General features: G+C 50.3%; 2 protein-coding genes across 19 annotated transcripts in view; one reads left to right on the forward strand and one right to left on the reverse strand.

Annotated features, from left to right (window-relative positions):
- RSPH14 (radial spoke head 14 homolog) overlaps positions 1–5912 on the reverse strand; it is a 76767-nt gene extending 70855 nt beyond the window's left edge. Inside the window, exons 1-3 of the mRNA XM_059408940.1 lie at positions 5526–5912; positions 3249–3506; positions 2074–2176 (exon numbers count right to left, since the gene is read on the reverse strand). Coding sequence (XP_059264923.1) covers positions 2074–2176; positions 3249–3447 — 302 coding nt within the window. The 5' untranslated portion in view covers positions 3448–3506; positions 5526–5912. The remainder of the gene's footprint in view (positions 1–2073; positions 2177–3248; positions 3507–5525) is intronic.
- Positions 1–15770, forward strand: part of RAB36 (RAB36, member RAS oncogene family) — a 32073-nt gene that overhangs the window by 603 nt on the left and 15700 nt on the right. For 5 of the 18 annotated variants that reach the window (XR_009405949.1, XR_009405944.1, XR_009405947.1 and 2 more), the window contains exons 1-4: positions 9102–9346; positions 10037–10119; positions 13378–13469; positions 15545–15610. Coding sequence is in view for 12 of the 18 variants with exons in the window: in XM_059408927.1 (XP_059264910.1) it covers positions 9277–9346; positions 10037–10119; positions 13378–13469; positions 15545–15610 (311 nt within the window). In the remaining 6 variants the exon portion in view is untranslated. Of the gene's footprint in view, positions 1–4586; positions 4696–9087; positions 9347–9699; positions 9780–10036; positions 10120–13377; positions 13470–15544; positions 15611–15770 lie in introns of those variants that run through there. The other 13 variants (XM_059408939.1, XM_059408938.1, XR_009405948.1 and 10 more) reach the window with 11 other exon arrangements.

Genomic DNA, 15770 nt, shown 5'->3' on the forward strand with positions numbered 1-15770 from the left:
GGGGCTTGCCTCCAAGCCTATGTATGCCTGTTACACTGCTTGTGATAATTATATAAGTTAATTAACTATTAGATAAGCCAATTATATGTGAGAAGAGGTTTGTTGGTTTGTTTTTGGTTTTGTTTTTTAATTTCCTTATGAAAACAAAGTTGATTGCTTTGGGAAGACTCAAAAGTGAGTCTTAAAAAAAAAAAGTGAGATGACTATAAATTCTAGAAGGCTTTTACATGCAGATTACTCCATTAATGTCTTTGAGTTCTCTGCTCTATTGGAAAGAAACTCAAGCTGCAAATTAGCTGATATTATAGGTGTGGTTTAAGCAAAAAAAGATGACGGGAAATATCAACCAGTGGGTCCACACCCAAAAAGAGGTCTGGGTGGCACACCAGGATTGGTGAATGCCGAATTATTTGTGTCTGGGGTTAAAATGAACAGTTTAAAGGGAATGTACAATTTCTTCAATTGCTGGCTTTATGACTTTTTTTTTTTTTTTTTTTTAATAACTAACTCACTGCTGGGGCCAAGCACATGTGGTGTGAGGGCTTCTGAGCTCATATCTCTCAGGGCTGAGCTCAGTGAGAACTCAGTGTGATGCCCTTGCCCGCCCAGGACCTAACACAGGAAGTGCCCAACCAATCATGCTCATGCCATTGTTGGCCAGGATTTAACCTACAGTGAGTTCTGAGTCATTCTGGGACAAGAAAATCCTAGCGGGGCACCCAAGTTGCAGGGGACTTCCCTGACTGCCCATCATGAGAGGGCCTCTTCAGTCAGTTCTGGTCACCCACTCCCTGTCATTCCTGCTTTGTAAGGCTGGGGTGTTTGCCTTGAGGGCATCTGCCTCCCTCACCTGCAAGTGAGCTAGAGGTAGCCAGGGCAGCTAGGCCTCCTGGAAGGCTCTCCCATTTGTGGGCTGTTATACCGGCAGACTCCTCTAGGTGACAAGACATCAAGCCCCAGGCTACTGCCCCCATCCTCTCTTCCTGTTGCTGCCTGTATGGGTACAAGAGGTACAAAAGTATCCTCATGACCAGTTACTTAGAGCTTGCCAGGCTCCACAAGCTACTGGCTTTAAGTTATAGGCTCACCACAGAACTCAGGCAAACTCCAGAAATCAGCCTCTGTTACTTTGGGCCCTTTGCATTCTTCGTCTACCATGCTATGGTGGAACAAGCCACGGTATCTAGAGTATCTCCTCATACCTGGAGGTTGCAGTGGGAGGGATGGCAGAACCTGAAGGACAGTGCAGGCCAGGCCAGAGTAGGTCTTTGGTCAGTGATATTTGCTTCACTGCGTGTCACCCCATCCAACCCTGCCACCATGGCCATGTCCAGGAATCTGCACCCCCCCCAACCTCCTACTGCCACGAAACAAACTGACAGGCACCCCCATTAGGCTCACAAGTTCCTTGTACCTGCCCAAGCTCCAGGCACCTCTCCCCACAGTGTCTGTCAGCTCTTGTGGGCTAACCATTTAATGTCCACATCAGGTCAGAGAGAGAAAAGAGGAGTAGGAAGAATGAGAGGCTCTTCAGTCCTCGATGCTCCTAAGTATTAAAGCACTTGCCTTGGGTCTGTCTCAGGTAAGCACAGCAACACATTTAACCCCCTGCCCCCACGAGCAGGTGCAGAAGAGGACAATGAGGTACAGAGAGCTTGGGGAGAGGCGGGACTGAGCAACCTTACATTTCGTGAGATGCCCTGACACCCCTGAAAGGATCTCCAGCTTCTGCAAAGGGGCATCTGTTGTTTACATCAAAGCAGCCAGAAGATAGTGAGCACCCTGCCCTTGATTCCTTCTTTCTGGGTGCATGCACCCTGGGCAGCAACACCTGGGCAGGGCTCCGGGGCTGTTTGTGATTCTCCGCGCTGTTTGCAGCACCAAGTAAAACTAGTCATCCCAGGTCAAGAGTGTGAACTAAACGGATATGGGAAAGCACCTTCACCCTCCCCTCGACACACACACAGACTGACAGACAAAAATTCAGAGATTCAGGGTCATCCAAGGGCCTGCCACCCAGGGGAGGGCTATGGCTCCCAAGCATGACATGGGTTTCCAGAGACAGCTGCCCACCTGCCCACGTTATGGGTCGCCATGATGTGGAGCACCTCGGTGGTCTTTATCCGCACCATGTCATTGCTATCCTTCAGCAAAGCTTTCAGGCTCTCCAAGCAGCCTACAAGGCACAAAAATCTTTAAACACTTACCAGTCTCAGAAATCAACTCACCTGGAAGTCAACAAGTGAGCCAATGTTGGGCAACAAAAAACTACTGCTGCTTTGGGGGCTGAGGGAATAGTGTCAGTTGCGAAGTAGTTCCAACTTTACCCAAGGGGTCTCTGTGTGCCAGAAAGGCTTGCACCGGGGACTGTGTTATCTAACCCCCTGCACGTTTCCAAACAATGCTTTGTGTCTCAGTCCACTGCAGGATTAAGAAAATGGCCTTCGCATTTGGGGAGACTGAGGGTCAAATTCTCACCTCTGTCCCAAAGTGGTCATGTACCCTTGAATAGGTCACACATAGAGATGCCAGGTTGTGCAAATAAAAATCCAGCTTTATTTATTGATCTGCCAACCCTAGCCTTGTACCCCTCCTCTGAACCTCCAGTTTTCTTATCTGTCAGTTTTTTTATCTTCCCTCCCAAGGCAGGTGCTATCAGAATTAAGATAACATAGGCAAAAAAAAGATAACATAGGCAGTGCACCTGGGTGGTGCTGGCCCAGAATCAGGCTTATTAAACAGCAACTCTTAGTACTGAAGTTCTACCCGGTGTCCTAGGCCCTGGTTCCAGGAACCACAGCCAAATCTGGAATCAACTGGCCCTTCAGTCCTAAAGCTGGAGGGAGAAGCCGCAATTCGTCCAACAGGTGCCTCATCTGGGAAACGTGTGACCATGTCATGAAAATCACCTCAAGCCTTATTTTGATAATTAGCAGAGTGGGACACAAAGGACAGAGTTCCCAGAACTGTGTAGTTTTAGTAAGGCGCGAGCCTATCTTTTGTGACAGTCTCATGGATGAGATAGATAAACAGCACTGTTTGGTGGATCTGTGGCCACATGGTTGAGCCGTAGCAGAGGGGACAGACTTGTGGCTCTCGGTGGGATGCTGGTGTGTCTGAGCAAGGACGGATTGACAAACCCAGAGGGTCACAGTGAAGGGGCCAGGTCACCTCAGCCCCTTCCACTTCTGGCTACTGTGTCTGTCCATCCAGACCCCAGTCATGGTCACCTGGGCTGTGACACTCACCTATGTCGATGGCCACATAGACATGCTCAGGGTCGTGCATGAGGTCACAAAGTGCCATGAGGGCTTTCTGCCTCGTCAGCAGGTCGTCTGACTGCAGCTCTTCGTTGAGCTTGGGCAGGGCCCGACAGCCATAGGCAATGGAGGCCTGGGCAGGGTTGATGTCAGGGGGCAGGTACATGGAGATCCGGGCATGGGCCATCCTTCCACGCCTGCAGAGGACAGTTCTCTAGCTCTCAAAACAAAAGTACTTCAGAACCACTGATTAAGAGAAATCAAAAAGGTGTCATTATTACCACTGGGATTTAGAAGCTACTTCTCATTTGATCCTCGAAACTGTAAGGGCAGTCAGGTGGGTATCTTTACTTTATTTCTTTTTTTTTTTTAAGATTTTATTTATTTGTTTGAGGGAGAGAGAGTGAGAGAGAGCAGGAGGAGAGGGACAAGCAGACTCCCCGCTGAGCAGGGAGCCCGCTGAACAGGGAGCCCAATGCAGGGCTTGATCCGAGGACCCTGAGATCACGACCTGAGCCAAAGGCAGAGAAACAACCGAATAAGCCACCCAGGCACCCCCTTTACTTTCATTTTATGGTTTAGCAAACTGAGGCTAAGAGGAATGAAGGAATCTGCTCAAGGTCACAATAAAGGTAAATAGCAGCCCAAATTGCAAACTCCAGAGCTCTCCCATGCTTAATGAAAGAGGGACCACCAATGCTTTACAGGATGGTCCTTGGGTCAAAGGCACCAAAGAGACAAAACAAAACAAACCAGCAAACACGAATGTGGTCACCACAGATGGTGCTATCTTATGCCAGCATCATCTAGTATCTAACCCAATTACTCCAGGATTTGTGTTATCCCAATCTTACAAAGGAAGTAGTTGAGGTCTGAGGGTAGGAGATGGCTTCAGGTTATGGAACTGAGAAGGCCAGGAGCCAATGTTTAAATCAAGGTCTAGTTCATTCATCTATCAGGGACCCATATTCAGATGCTGCTTCTCCTTTTTTTTTTTAAAGTATTTTTTATTATGATCAGTTAGCCACCGTATAGAATAGTATTCAGATTCTTCTGACACATCCACAGAAAAAGGAATTAAGCTTAAAGTGTGATATAATTTTATTACACACATACACACTTGGAGCGACTGTAGGTGGTGTGGCTCAGTATAGCTGACCCTTGAACAATACAGGTGTGAAATGCATGGGTCCACTTACACATGGGTTTTTTATAAAACGGTACTCTTTTTTTAGTTTTTTTTTTAAGATTTTATTTGTTTATTTGACAGAGATCACAAGTAAGCAGAGAGGCAGGCAGAGAGAGAGAGGAGGGAAGCAGGCTCCCTGCTGAGCAGAGAGCCTGATGTGGGACTCCATCCCAGGACCCTGAGATCATGACCTGAGCCAAAGGCAGAGGCTCCAACCCACCGAGCCACCCAGGCGCCTCTAAAACGGTACTTTTTTTACACACTACACTTTGCACATATTTTTTACATAACTACTGAATGTATTCTCTCCCTGATACCCCTCTTACTAACATTTTTAAAAATCTAGCTTCCTTTATTGTGAGAATATAGTATAGTATACAATAAATATAACATACGTGGTCATCGACAGTGTATGTTATCGGTAAGGCTTCTGGTCAACAATGGACTTAGTAATAGTTAAGGAGGGAGTCAAAAGTTATAAGTGGATTTTAGATTGTGGGGGAAGGGTAGTGTTGGCACTCCTGACCCCTATGTTGTTCGAGGGTCAACTGTAATTAAGAACGGGGTCCAGACCTAGGCCGCGGGTGGCCCTTGACAAGTTACTTCTATCTGTGTCTTTCTACTGCTGCAAAAGGAAAGTGATAAGAACACCTCCTTCCTTCCCTGCCAGAGTGGTTATAGGAACTGCTGCTACCCAGGAGCCTGGCACAGCAGTCTCTGAATATGTCCTCTGTGGCTACTGTTAATGGTGGTAGTGGTTCCTGCAATTAGTCCCATTGACAGTCCCAGCCCTGTAGGAATGCTCAGCTTCGGTAAAGGAGGTGAGCCTGACTTTGATTCTGGACACCAAGTGACCCCCCGGGGCAAGAGGAGAGGGGGCCCTGGCTAGGAGGAATGTGGCCTTTTCTGGGCTCTCCGAGCTAGGAGTAGTGGGTGCTGGGGACAGGGTCCTGCCCTCTTCTAAGGAGCATGGGTTAGGGAGGTAAGAGGACGAGAGACCGGTGTGAACAGGGAGGGGTGAATCTGGGGACCCCCACCCCGACCCCGCCCCATCCCTCTGGCGGCGGCTGGCTCACCTGCCTCAGCCCGGGGTCCCGGAAGCGCTCGCCCGTTGCCAGGCGACCGGTTGCCAGGCTACCCGACAGCGCCAGCAGCGCCCACCGCGCAGGCGCGAAGGGCCCCGAGGCCGGAACCAGCTGTAAAGTGCGGACAATGATGCTCTACAGGGTTACGGTGAAGAACAAAGGCGGCTCAGCTTTGTTCATGGTACAAAAGGGAAGCGAAGTGACTGTACTCTGAATTGAACCCTGCATGCCTTTAATCCTCAGAGTAAACTTGGGAAGTGATAACATCCAGTTTACCGACAAACTTCAGAAAAAGGTTCAGTAGCTTCCCCTAAATTACCCTGGTCTGATCCCTGAACTGTCTAGCCCTGGCTCATGCTCCTTGATCTGCAATCTGATTACCTGCTAATGACACAGATCAGCCCCGCAGTGGAGCAAACACAGGGCTGGCTGGAGCAATTGCTCTTGAAAGCAAGCCAGACCCATCCATCACCTGCATAAAACCCTCCCATGGCTTTCACCTGGTCTCAGGACACAGTCCAAGCTCCTAGCCTGCTACCCAAAGCCCTAGCTCATGACCTCCTTCAGCCATGCTGGATTCTTTTAATTTCCCAAATGGTCAACTCTTTCCTGCCCGATGAGATGCTTGTAACACTAACCACTTCTTTGCCCTTCAAGACACAGCTCAGTGTACACTTCCTCCATGAATCCTGTTCTCTCCCCAGCTCCAAAGTAGTAAATAACCCCATAATTTAATTAACCCACAGGCACAGTTCCGGCTCTAATTCTCTATTTCTGTTTCCCCCCAGCACACTCCAACTTCCCAGAGGATGGAGGCCTTGTCATTCCTGTTTACTTGCCTTTCCAGTGCCAGGAATATACTAGAAATTTCAGTCAGTGTAGCATAAATGAATGGTTAATAGACTTGAATCAAGATTTATAATCTACAAAGCACTTTCACGAACTTGTGTGATCTTCACAAAGAACCTTGAAGTTGATAGTTGCATCCGTTTTATAGCTGAGTAAACTGAGGCACAGGAAGAGGTAGAGCAACTCACCTAAGTCCATCCCCTAAGCCTGCAGCCTTAGCACTGAAACTTAACTAACAAAGGCACAGGTATTACCCCAGCACAATTAGCTTTGGAATGAAGATCACTACTCTGATCTGTGTGCCCAGGATCCCATATTGTGATGGGGAGATCTGCCCCCTACTGTGGTTCTCAAAGGACCTAGCTATAAAGGATCTTTAACCCAGAGCCTCCTAGCTTTTTTAGGAAGATAGTGTGGAGAGCGCTGGAGTAGGAGTCAAGAAATCTGGTTTCGAATTCTAGTTCTAACTCACTAGGCAAATTCTTTTTTGTGAGCCTTAGGTGCCTTGTCTGTGAAATTAGGGAGCCAAATCGAGTAGATATTCAAAGCTGGGAACCCTGGGCCTCTCAGAATCTGGTTAGAGTCCTTTTTTTTAATTTTAATTACCCTTCAGTTTTATTATTTTTCAATCTCTTTTTGTTAACTTTTAAAGATACACATAACATTATATAGGTATATATGTTAATTACAAAACATAAAAATATAATAACTATGTGTGAATTAACCACCAAGAACATTCTGAATGTCTGCATCCTCTTCCCCTATCCTATAGCCCATCTTCCTCTCCAAAGCTAACTACTCTCTCATTTTATGATTACACAGTCTTACAAGTGCCTCTAGAGGCCATCTAGCCCACATGCCTCACTCTTCAAACAGAAACTAGCTTATAGGAGCTCAGCGACAGGTCAGCTTTTAAACAGCCATTAATTACAGAAATTAATTTTATAAAATTAGCTCGAGAAGCCAGGCATATGATATTCAGGCATCATTAGTTTCAGAACTATGCAGATTAAGGTTAATGAACGGTAGGCCACTGCAGGGGACTGGACTCCAATCAAAGGCCAATGGTGTAGCCATGATTGCTGAGAGGAGGAGGTGTCTGTGGGAGAGACTTGAAGGAGGAAAGCACGCCAAAATACATGAAGGCTGACCTGGCAAGGCCAGAGATAGGGAGATGTTATTTATCATGTTTTCCAAATTGTTTATTTTCATTTGAGTTATTTATTGAATAAGCAATATATGACCATAGAGGAAAATCTAGAAAGTATGAAAGTAAAATGTCTCCATCCGTCCTCAGTCCCCAGCCAACAGGTTGTCCTGACCTGTAACAACCACCACTGGTATCTTTACAGAGCTAAGCTAAATTTATACAAGTAAATATGATTCATTTACTTTTTATTGTAGCAGCATACTTCAGTGTTCTCTACCTTCTTTTTAAAAATTTAATATTCAGGGGCGCCTGGGTGGCTCAGTGGGTTAAAGCCTCTGCCTTCGGCTCGGGTCATGATCCCAGGGTCCTGGGATCAAGCCCCGCATCGGGCTCTCTGCTCAGCGGGGAGCCTGCTTCCTCCTCTCTCTCTCTCTGCCTGCCTCTCCACCTACTTGTGATTCTGCCTGTCAAATAAATAAATAAATAAAATCTTTAAAAAAAATTTAATATTCATTCACTCCCTTAACATTCACTCAATGTCTGCTATGCCCAGGCACTGTTTAACCCATGTGTTACATGGGTGAAATAAACACAAACACCCCTGCTCTTGCTGCAGCCAGTGGGGGGAGATAGACAACCAACATAAACAACAAGTTTTATAGTATGTTAGAAAATAGTAGGTGCCTGGGAGAAACAGAGCGGAATGAGAGGTTGGGAGGATGTTACAATTGTAAATAGGCTGCTTTGGGGAGGCCTCATCTAGAGGTATAGTTATATGAGCAGATGTGAAGGGGAAGGAGGCGAGCAATGTGAAGATCTGGGGAAAAAAACATTCCAGGCTTAGAGAACAGCCAGTGCAAACACCCCTGTGCCTGATATGTTGCCGGAACAAGGAGGCCAGTGGAGCCTGTGTGGGATGTGAGGATGGGGAGTAAGCGGTAGAAGATGAGAGGAAATAAAGCCAGAGCAAATTACATGAAACCTCTTGGGCCATTGTAAGGATTTTATTAATCTGAAAGAGATGAGGAGGCATTGGACGGTTTGGAGCCAAAGATTGCTGGTGGTTTGATCGGTTTTAACAGGAGGAGCCCTGGGGCGCTGAACTGGGAATAGGTTTAACAGCAAGGGTAAAGGCAAGGCGACCAGTTGGAGGGAGAGAAGATGATGGTTTGTACAAAGGCAATACCAGTGGAAGGGGCGGGCGGTAAGAGGATACTGGACAAATTTTCAGGATAGAAACTACTGGATTTACTGATAAATCAGATACGGGTAGTAAGAAAAAGGAGTCAAGGGATCTTGGATATCCCTCCATACCAATATATAAAGAAAAACACGAACTATTTAGATAACCAGAAAAAATCGTACTTAATATTATGAAAAAAAATATTTAAACACCTCACGTAATCCCTACCGGTTCGATTAAACTACCACCTTTCCCATGGAAGCTGAGTGCGAGAGTCTCTCCACCCCGCCCCCGCCCCGGGGTCCTGGCCCCGCCTCCTGGCCGCCCTGCCCCCGCCCACTGCCCGCCTGCCCGATCCCGCCTTCGTTACCATGGTGATCGCCGGCGGTGGAGCAGTGTCTTGGAAGCGCCCGCTGCTCCCCCTAGAGGCTCCGGTTGCTACGGTGACCGCCCTTCCGAACCACGTGCGGGACTCTTTCCGCTGCGAGCCCCGCCCAGACCCCGTCCCCGACGCCCGGGATTCGTCAGATGTCGCCGGGTCCCGCAGGGCGCTAGTTGCTATGGTGATCGCAGCCACAGGCCCCACCAGAACAGGCCGCGCAGCTTCCAGAGCCTTTGCCACCTCCGCGGGTGAGTCCGCCGCCCACTCTGTCCCACCTTAGTCCGCACCGCTGCGACCCAGTCCCGGAGGCCCTGCTTGGGAGGGCGTCACGGCCTGCAGCCGTGGGGCCTCCTCATTTCCTGAGCTCCTGCCCTGGGTGAGACCCGTGTTGGTCCTGAAGGAGAACGGGATCAGGTCCGGGAGGACGATAGGCCTGGTTAAGGACTTGACCAAGTCCACCCTAGTGGGAAGAGGAGGAGGACAGGAGACGCAGGGCTGCGCAATAGGGGTGAAGGGGCCAGGCGTTGGGTGCGGTAAAGCGACAGGGGGAAATGCCTGACGGCTGAAACCTAAGGCCCTTCACCCACCCAGAGCCTCAGACCTCGGAGAGGAAGAGCAGGGGACCACTCCAGTCCCGATTCCAACCCCTGAGCTGTGATGATGCATAGCTTGGCATTTGTGGTAAGGTCGGAGAGGGGCCACTCCTGGTTAGACACCAGGCAGGAGGAGACACAGGTCTCCCTGACTTCCAGGCAGGGCAGGGAAAGCCGGGTCTTCTCCATGCCCACACCAGCCAAACTGCCTGCAGATGGAAAGATAGGGCCTCTGGCCAGTTTCCCTGATGGAGAAAGAGGCGTGGTTCAGTGTTTATAGCTACTGAGTCCCCAGGGATTTGTGCGGCTCCCTAACTCTCTGTCCCCTGCTTGATTGGTTCACAGGACACTCTGCAAGGATGAGGTCCTCGCTGACACCTTTGGGGCCGCCGGTGAGCAGGGACCGCATCATCACCAACTTCCCTAAGGTAAGGAGGGTCATTAGCCAGCCTTTTCCATATACGCTACTCTCCAGACACCCTGTCCACACCCACATTTCCCCACGGGCATTCATCACTGGAAACAAAGCAGGAGCATAGGGGAGGTCAGTCCCTCTCTAACAAACCCTGGGAGCTTACTAGACTTCTTTAGAAACAGGGACACTTGGCCCTGACTTGCCCAAGGTGGACCAGCAAATTAAGGGTGACAGCAGGAGACAATGTTGCATGGAGGTTAAAGGTACAAACTTTGTAGTCAGACAGTCCTGGGTGTGAATTCTGACTCTGTCTTTAAGCCATGTGACTGTGGGCAAGTTACTCAACCTCTCAGACCTGCTGGTACATAAGGATAAAAACTCACATTGGGTTCCTGGCTGTTGGTAAACGGGAAATCCCTGACCTGACTCGTGCTCACTGCTGTTTTTTTGTTATTATTACTATTATCAAAATAGCACTCTAGTTTCCTGACACCAAATCCAGCCTCCTCTTTCCTTACCATTCTGCCTCCGGCTCCTGCTGCAAATAGGGCTCTTCCATGTGTATTAAAATCTAGTATTAATCGCATCAGGCAATGCAAATTGGTCCAACCCCTAGACGGGGCGTGGGACAATATTTCCCACCATTGCAATGCCCCTGTCTTCTGATCCAGTCATTCAAGGCCAGTTCTTTGATCAGTTCATAAAGCAGGTCAGATACAATGTAAGTGTCCGTGTCCTCCAGGGGGAGCTGCTTCAACAGCAAAATGCTACTTCTGCCACAAGAGACAGACGCTTTCTTTCAGGAGTGGATGTGCAATGAAGGTCAGTCAATTAAGTAAAAAGGCGAGGAATGGAGCAGTGTGCCTAGTATACTCCCATGGGTGGAAAAAGGAGAGGGGAGAAAACAAATATATGTGTTTGTTTATACTTGCCAAAAATACCTCTGGAAGGACACAGAAGATCCTTCCATTAGTGGTTGCCTCCATGTGACTTGGGACAGGTATAGAGGGAAGAATCCTCTCCATGGAATGACCTCTCTGTCTTTTGAATTCTGTGCCTAGGCTGGTAAGGAGGAAGGAGGTGACTGCAGACTTTGGGTAATCTGGGTCTGCAGTCATACCTTCTCACCTTTTCTGCCTCTACACACCCACAGAGAAAGCAGTGGTGCCTCGGACCTGGGGACAGCTCCCCTGGAATTTTCCATCTCAACAGAGGCCCAAACAAATTGCTTCCCTAGAGAGCTTGACTGTGGTCACTAGGGATGATGGACCCTAATGTTTAGTGAGCTGAAAGGAAGGGAAGTGTGATCGGCACAAAACAGTTCAGGTCTCATGGGACAGAGGACTCCATTTCCGGAACAGATCAGCAAGGCTCAGAGAGATAAGGAGAGCTGCCTGGAGTCACACAGCTGGGCGCTGCAGAGCCAGGACTTGACCTGGGTCTGACTCCAGGGCTCCAATGTTCCCCTACCCTGAGAGGCAGCCTGGGGCATCCATCGTGCTTTCACCCAGAGTGAGATTCTCCCCCGTCCTGTGTGTGGCAGTTCATCCTCTATCCCAGGGCCACACACTTCAGACTTGAGAAATGCGTGATCAGGTAGGGCAAGCCCCTTCTCTTACTCTGTGCCTCAGTTTCCCTGTTTCTAAAATCAGCTCCCACTTTCTGCCCAGTCTTCCCTACTACATTTCTTCAGTGCACCCAAAATGGTGGGATTCCTCCAGTGACCACCACCATGACCAGGCTGTCCCCAGTTTGAAGCTGACATGAAAGTCAACAGGAGAAAGCAGCCTGCTTCCTCATGAGGTAGCTGACACTGTTCCACACAAATGTAGGCTGCGAAACTAAGCTCTTCACCTACATTACCCATCTGATCTTCCAACGACCACATGAAGAGCTGCTGTTACGAGTGTCCTCACTTTGCAGATGAGGAAATGGGCTCACTGAGGTGTTGTGACTTGCCCTTTTGTAAAGCTCCTTCTTCTAGTCATCGCTGCCTCCACCGTGCCTGGGGGACATATGCCTGATGGGGCAGATGGGCCAGGAAAGAGCTCATCTCAGTGCCTGGAAACTCAGAAGAAACACTACAGCTTGGGATGGGGGTGGGGTCCTTGTCACAGGGGAGCCGTGGGTTCAAGCAGTGCCCCGAAGGACAGAACAGGTGGCCCCGGGGGACCACTGCCATATCACAGCAGAGCACACCCACAGCTTCCAACGATGCCCTTTTCCCCACGTCCTTAACCGCACTCCATACCCAGCCTCCACCAATCTGAGGGCAAAACACAGCAGTCGCCTTCAGTTTCCTTAATATCATCTTTTCCAATTACAAAACAAATGTGTGTTCAACATATGTTGTAATATCTTAATAGCCACGAACATTTGTTGAGTGCTTAGTATATGCCAGGCTGGGTCTGCGCTAATGGCTTCACAAGCATCATTTCATTTTATGCCCCCGGCTTACAGATGGGGAAATTAAAGTTCAGATACATTAGATAGCTGCCTGGGATCACACAGCAGCTAAGGGGAGACGCAGGTCTTCCTGACCCTGCAATCATGTTCTTCAACCATAACCCAGACCTGCTTTCCAAGAACTGGGGAAGACCCCAAAGAGCCCTCCAGGACATTTTCCATTCATACAGACAACATATTTTTAAAGCAAAAATAGCATCCAGGATCCCCAGAAGGCATGGAAGGATCTTGGAGTTAAAAGGGCCCTTACAGGGGGCGCCTGGGTGGCTCAGTGGGTTGGGCCGCTGCCTTCAGCTCAGATCATGATCTCAGGGTCCTGGGATCGAGTCCCACATCGGGCTCTCTGCTCAGCGGGGAGCCTGCTTCCCTCTCTCTCTCTCTCTGCCTAATTGTGATCTTTCTCTGTCAAATAAATAAATTAAATCTTTAAAAAAAAAGGGGGGGGCCCTTACAGCCCAACCCTCTTCTCACCTAGAGAGGTCCAGAGAGGACAGAGACCTGCCACATGCCCACAGCAAGAACACAGCTGCTGCTGGTGAGACCCCGCTCTCTGAGTTGCCACCTGGGGCCTTTGGTCTGGCCCGGCCCCTGCTGCTGCTCCACAGGACTCACAGGAGCTTGGAGTCAGGGCCACTGAGGCCACAAAGGATGGATGTGACAGGGGAGTCAGGGAAAGCTAACGAACCGGAGTTTCAAGTTTCAGGAGGGAGGCAATGCTGGGAGGCAAGTCACCACCTCACTGCCGGGCTTGGTGATGGAGTTGCAGCTTCGCAGGATGAAATGCCCATCTGTCTGTCCCTTCCAGTGGTACACACCTCATGCCTGCCTGCAGCTCAAGGAACACTTCCATGGACAGGTCAGCGCCACCTGCCAGCACAGGAACACAGGGACCGTGGGGTGAGTGACCGCATGACCCAAGGGACACAGGATATGGGGGGGGAGGCAGCGGCAAGGTGTGAATGCATGGATGAATGTATGAAGAACAAATGAAACACTTACCTAGACCACACCCATACAGTCCAGTACGGGCCTGGAGCCCATCGGCATTTTTGTGTGGCTTTGCTGCCATAGAGAACATCTACCATAGAGAACGGCTTTCCCTTTTCTCAGTAAGTCACGGGGCTGATCTTCAGCCCAAGGGCTCGGCACATGTGTGCTTCCTTTGTCTGGGATGTCTTTCCTACCCTTCTGCTCACCAGCCTTTTCCATGTACGCTACTCTCCAGACACCCTGTCCACACCCACATTTCCCCACCTGCATTCATCACCGGAAATAAAGCAGGAGCATGGGGAAGGTCAGTCCCTCTCAGAGCATTAGGGGAGTCCCGTGCTACCCCCACTCCCCAGTCTGGGTTGGCCAAGGTGCCCCCCCTGGGTCCCAGACACTTATCTCACAGAATTACGAGTTTGCCTCTCTGGATTCCTCACTAGACCCAGCCTGTGAGGGCAAGGGCTGTGTCTGTTCTGTTCCCACCTCGGTAGCACCTGGCGCCACCTAGCCCTGCCAGCACAGGGACCTCGCAGCAGTTACTCCTCTCTCTCTCTTTTGAAATTTTTAAAGATTTTATTTATTTGACAGAGAGAGCACAAGCAGACAGAGTAGCAGGCAGAGGGAGAGAGAGAAGAAGCAGGCTTCCCGCTGAACAAGGAGCCCGACACGGGGCTTGATCCCTGGACCCTGGGATCATGACCTGAGCCAAAGGCAGATGCTTAGCCAACTGAGCCACTCTGGCACCCCAGTTACTCCTTCTCCTAAGACGCAGGTACCCAGGCCTGCTTTGCCTCTCCTCCTGAGGAGCTCCCAGCTGTCACACAGGTGTGGTGAGCTTTCATTGGAAGCCCGGCTCGGAGGTTCCCCAGGGGGTGCAGAGTGAGGCCAGGCTCAGGTCAAAATGGCCATCCCAGCCATGGTCACGGAATGAGAACACCGGCCTTCAGTTAGGGAGGGCCGGTTCCGTACAAGGTACTTCACCCAGAGTACCTCTCTGATCCTTCATAATGGCTCTGGGAGATGGGAAACTGAGGCACAGTGGGTGCCCCCATAAAACTTTTTGGCAGGTGGAGTCAGGTCAACCCTACTCCAGGACCAGAGGCCCCCTGGGAGCAGAGAAGACACAGCCTCTGTGCCCCCACACATGGCCAGGGAGCTGTACCAGGTTACGAGGTGACACAGGTGCCTTCTTGCTGTCTGCAGGCAGAGGAAGTACCTTGTCAGAGGTTTGCCCATTGAGCTCCTTTGGCATGAGCTGCCGAAACTTCCACCCACAGTCCCAGGCATGGTGCCTCAGGGAGTGCAGGATACACACAGGGTGGGGTTGGGGTGGTGGCTGCTCTCAGTGAGCAAGGTCCCTGGAGAGCCCAAGAACCCCAGAGCCAGTTTACCTCAAGCCATAGCCCAGAGCTGAGTCCTGGCCTGAGCCCTGTCCACTGCTCACCTTGTGGGGGCTGCGTGGCCCTTGCAGACACCTCCAAGGCAGTTAGGTGACAGAGGTGTCCTGCTTGCAAAAAGCAGGAGCCCATGCAGCCCCAGGCATGTGTCGGAGGGTGTGGGTGCTCTGTCCCCGTGGCTGTATCCCCTGCATGTTGACACTGTCTGCACCCTTGGCATGCTCCGGGTTCCTTACTGTGCGTGCCCCCAGCTTGGACACAGCTGCACCTGGGACTTCTCTGTCTTCTCCATCAGAACAAGACTCAGGCTCCCCTCGCGCCCAGTTCTGACCTTCATAACAGGGCTTGGGCCCATTGGGGTCAAGAGTATATAGCCCCAGGGACAGCAGAGTCCCAAGAACAAATGCAGGCCCTCCTGCTCTCCCCTTGAGTGCCAGGGATAGAGACAGACATCCCAGAGTGCCCCGTACCCTGTCAAGGACTGAGACGTGGCTCATGAGTGGGGAGTTCAGGGAAGGAAGGGCCTGTACGTGTGAAGATACTCTGTGGCCATGCTTGTAAGCAACACAACCATATCCCTCACAGGCTGCGGCTCTCCAAGGTGGTTGTCGTTGGCGATCTCTACGTGGGCAAGACCAGCCTCATCCACAGGTGCGCCCGCTGGCAACGCCTCCTGGCATTGGTTGTCACACCTTTCCCTTGGAGGCCCAGTTAACATTGTCATAGTCAAAACTGTATGACTTCTGGGAACCACAACTCAGAGGGGGTACAAGGCATCAGGGAGCGGCAGGTCGGGCGGAGGGGTGCAGCG

Source organism: Mustela nigripes, chromosome 8 (genome assembly GCF_022355385.1).
Source record: "Mustela nigripes isolate SB6536 chromosome 8, MUSNIG.SB6536, whole genome shotgun sequence".
Classification (NCBI taxonomy): domain Eukaryota; kingdom Metazoa; phylum Chordata; class Mammalia; order Carnivora; family Mustelidae; genus Mustela; species Mustela nigripes.